This window comes from Mastomys coucha, unplaced genomic scaffold (assembly GCF_008632895.1).
Source record: "Mastomys coucha isolate ucsf_1 unplaced genomic scaffold, UCSF_Mcou_1 pScaffold22, whole genome shotgun sequence".
In the NCBI taxonomy this organism is placed as follows: domain Eukaryota; kingdom Metazoa; phylum Chordata; class Mammalia; order Rodentia; family Muridae; genus Mastomys; species Mastomys coucha.
Window position 1 is genome coordinate 9,405,066 of NW_022196905.1, and position 2,902 is coordinate 9,407,967.

Sequence of the window (2,902 nt, forward strand, 5' to 3'; positions counted from 1 at the left end):
TTTTTTTTAAATCAGACTTCAGGAATGCTCACATGAGGGAATTCAAGTGTAGATCTATAAACCTTGCCAATAACTCATGACTGGTAAGGTTATAAACCTTAGTGAGGAAGATGCTAACGCTGTTTTGATAACTGACAGGATGTGCCTGTTGAACTGCCTTCTACATACCGATACTTAAGTTCACAGAATAGTCCTGCTGCCATCTGTGCTCAGAGAAGCTTCATTTTGCAGTGGGCAGTGCTTATTGCACAGGCTCATAATGGATGTCCAAGTGCTGAAAGTGCAGTTGCTGAATTCTCAGCCATAGGTAGGATATCTTCATCATCTCCTTATGGCTCAGGGAACACCATGCAAGAGTGAATACATGTAGGTGCCAGAGGGAAGGGTGAAAGGCTGTGGAAAGCTGACTTCTGGATGCTGTCACACTTGGACTCTCGGCAGTGTGGTTACCTGCACAAGGCCAGCACAGGACTGTGCCTACCAACATTGTACAGAAGAAGAGGGACTCATGAGGTTTTGCCCCTTTCTGAGGACTTTCATATATATTATGTGAATTAAAAATAAAAATCTTTTTAAGATTTTTAATATGGAGCTGGAGAGATGGCTCAGCGATTAAGAGCACTGAATGCTCTTCTAGAGGTCTCGAGTTCAATTCCCAGCAACCACATGGTGGCTCACAACCATATGTAATGGGATCTGATGCCCTCTTCTGGTGTGTCTGAAGACAGTGACAGTGTACTCATACTCATATACGTAAAATAAATCTTAAGAGAAAAAAAGATTTTTAATGTGTGTGTGTGTGTGTGTGTGTGTGTGTGTGTTTGTGTGTGTGCCTGGATGAGTTTACATGTACCACATGTATGCAGGTACCAGAGGAGGCCAGACTTACAAGTAATTAAATAATTTCTGGGAAGGGAGAGACTTTTTTTTACACACCTTGCAAAGTAAATTCAATGGACATATTAAGAAGATTATACTTTATGACTAAGTTGTTTTTATCCCAAAAATGCAAGGTTGATTCAAAATATGCTAATCAGCCAATGTAATGCACCATTACAAAATAGACGAATACAAATTACATAATCATCTCAGTAGGTCCAGCATAGGCAGTTGACAATTTAACATACTTGCATGAAGGTTCTGAAGAAACTATGTATAGACGTAACACATCTAATAGAACAAAGGCTGTATGTGTTAAATCCATAGACAAAATTATGCTGAATGAAAAGATATCAAGGCCACTTCCTTCATAGCTTAGAATGAGACAAGATCTTCACTTTCTCTACTCTCATTCAATATTGAGATTGGAATCTTGGAAATAGCAATAAGATAATGGAAATACATACAGGGATATAAGTGAGAAAACGAGACAGTTATCTCCACCTGCAGATGACAAAACATAGAAATGATCCAATGGAATCTACCAGAAGATTCTTGGATCTGATAAAATACTTTCAGCAAAGTGGCGGGATAGAAAATCAACATAGAGAAATCAGTTGCAAGGTCACATTTGCAGTGTTGAATGTGATATACTTCCTTATGTAGTAAGCTTCTATATCTTACCTGCTTGAAGGGCCATTTGGTATTTTCTGTTGAATAGTATGTTTGTGTGTTGAACCAACAGAAGGAAGAAGGCCTGGAAGTGTGCTTTCTCCTTCAGGCATTAAAGCTGAGCCAGCAAAACCTTCATTCAGCATGTCTCTTCTGTCCAAGGGCCCCAGGAGCTCTGTTTTGTACAAGATGAATAAGATATGAGAGAACGGAAATACAGTTTCTGCTAACTAGTTCATGACTAACAATTTTCATGGGCCCACTGCAGCCCTCTCCTTTGTTGTCTGCTAAGTAGCACTTGGTGGCAGGGGGTGGGAACCCTGACAGACCCTGTCTCTGATAAGTGCTGTCATTCTGTTTAGCTAGGGGGTTAATAACATGAGTGCTCTCAAGATAAAATTTGAAAATTCTTTTGTAATTTGCCTATTCATGTTGATTTGTTAACACTTTAATCACCTACATTTTCTTTTTTGCATATTAAATAATTTCATATAACTATTTAATTTTGCAGTTCTTGGTTATAGAAAATGCTAGTATACAGTACAAATTAAAGGAAATAGGTCTCTTTGCCTTAAGCATTAAGGATCTGATTGAAGGATGCTTTAACATAGAAAAGCACCTTTCCAGCTGAAAGGTTTTTTTTTAAATCTTTTTAATTAAACTAATAAAATTTATTTTAAAATATACAACTCAGTATTGACTTTTTTAAATCATCAAAATAATTTATAATTGTTAAATGCCTCTTAAATATACATGATATCTTCTGAAGCTAAAAGTAATATGTACTCAACCAGCTTTTAAAATCTATCTGGAATATTAAACATGATAGAAGTAGAAAAAAACTCTTATGAAGTCCTCTATGAAAGGAAATTGTGACAAGTTCCTGATTAGCAGAAACCGTTCCATTTCTAAGGGAGAATACTCAGTGTAACTGTGGCTTCATAGAATGAATCAGGTAGTGTTCCTTCTGTTTCTGTTATGTGGAATAATTTGTAAAGTATTGATATTAGGTCTTCTTTGAAGATCTGATAGAATTCTGCATTAAAACCGACTATCTGGTCCTGGGCTTTTTTTGTTTGGGAGACTTTTAATGACTGGTTCTATTTCTTTAGGGGTTATGGGACCATTTAGATGGCTTATCTGATTCTGATTTAACTTTAGTATTTGGTATCTAGAACTGTCCATTTCATCCAGATTTTCCAGTTTTGTTGAAGATAGGCTTTTGTAGTAGGATTTGATGATTTTTTTAAATTTCCTCAGTTTCTGTTGTTATATATCCCTTTTCTTTTTTTTATTTCTTTATTTATATGCGAATTTCTCCATTCCCAGTTTCCCCTCCAAAAAACAAAAA

General features: G+C 36.4%; 1 protein-coding gene across 7 annotated transcripts in view; it reads right to left on the reverse strand.

Annotated features, from left to right (window-relative positions):
* Nucleotides 1-2,902, reverse strand: part of Wdpcp (WD repeat containing planar cell polarity effector) — a 314,567-nt gene that overhangs the window by 42,428 nt on the left and 269,237 nt on the right. For all 7 annotated transcript variants that reach the window (XM_031342541.1, XM_031342542.1, XM_031342540.1 and 4 more), the window contains one exon: nucleotides 1,564-1,726. In XM_031342541.1, coding sequence (XP_031198401.1) covers nucleotides 1,564-1,726 — 163 coding nt within the window. The remainder of the gene's footprint in view (nucleotides 1-1,563; nucleotides 1,727-2,902) is intronic.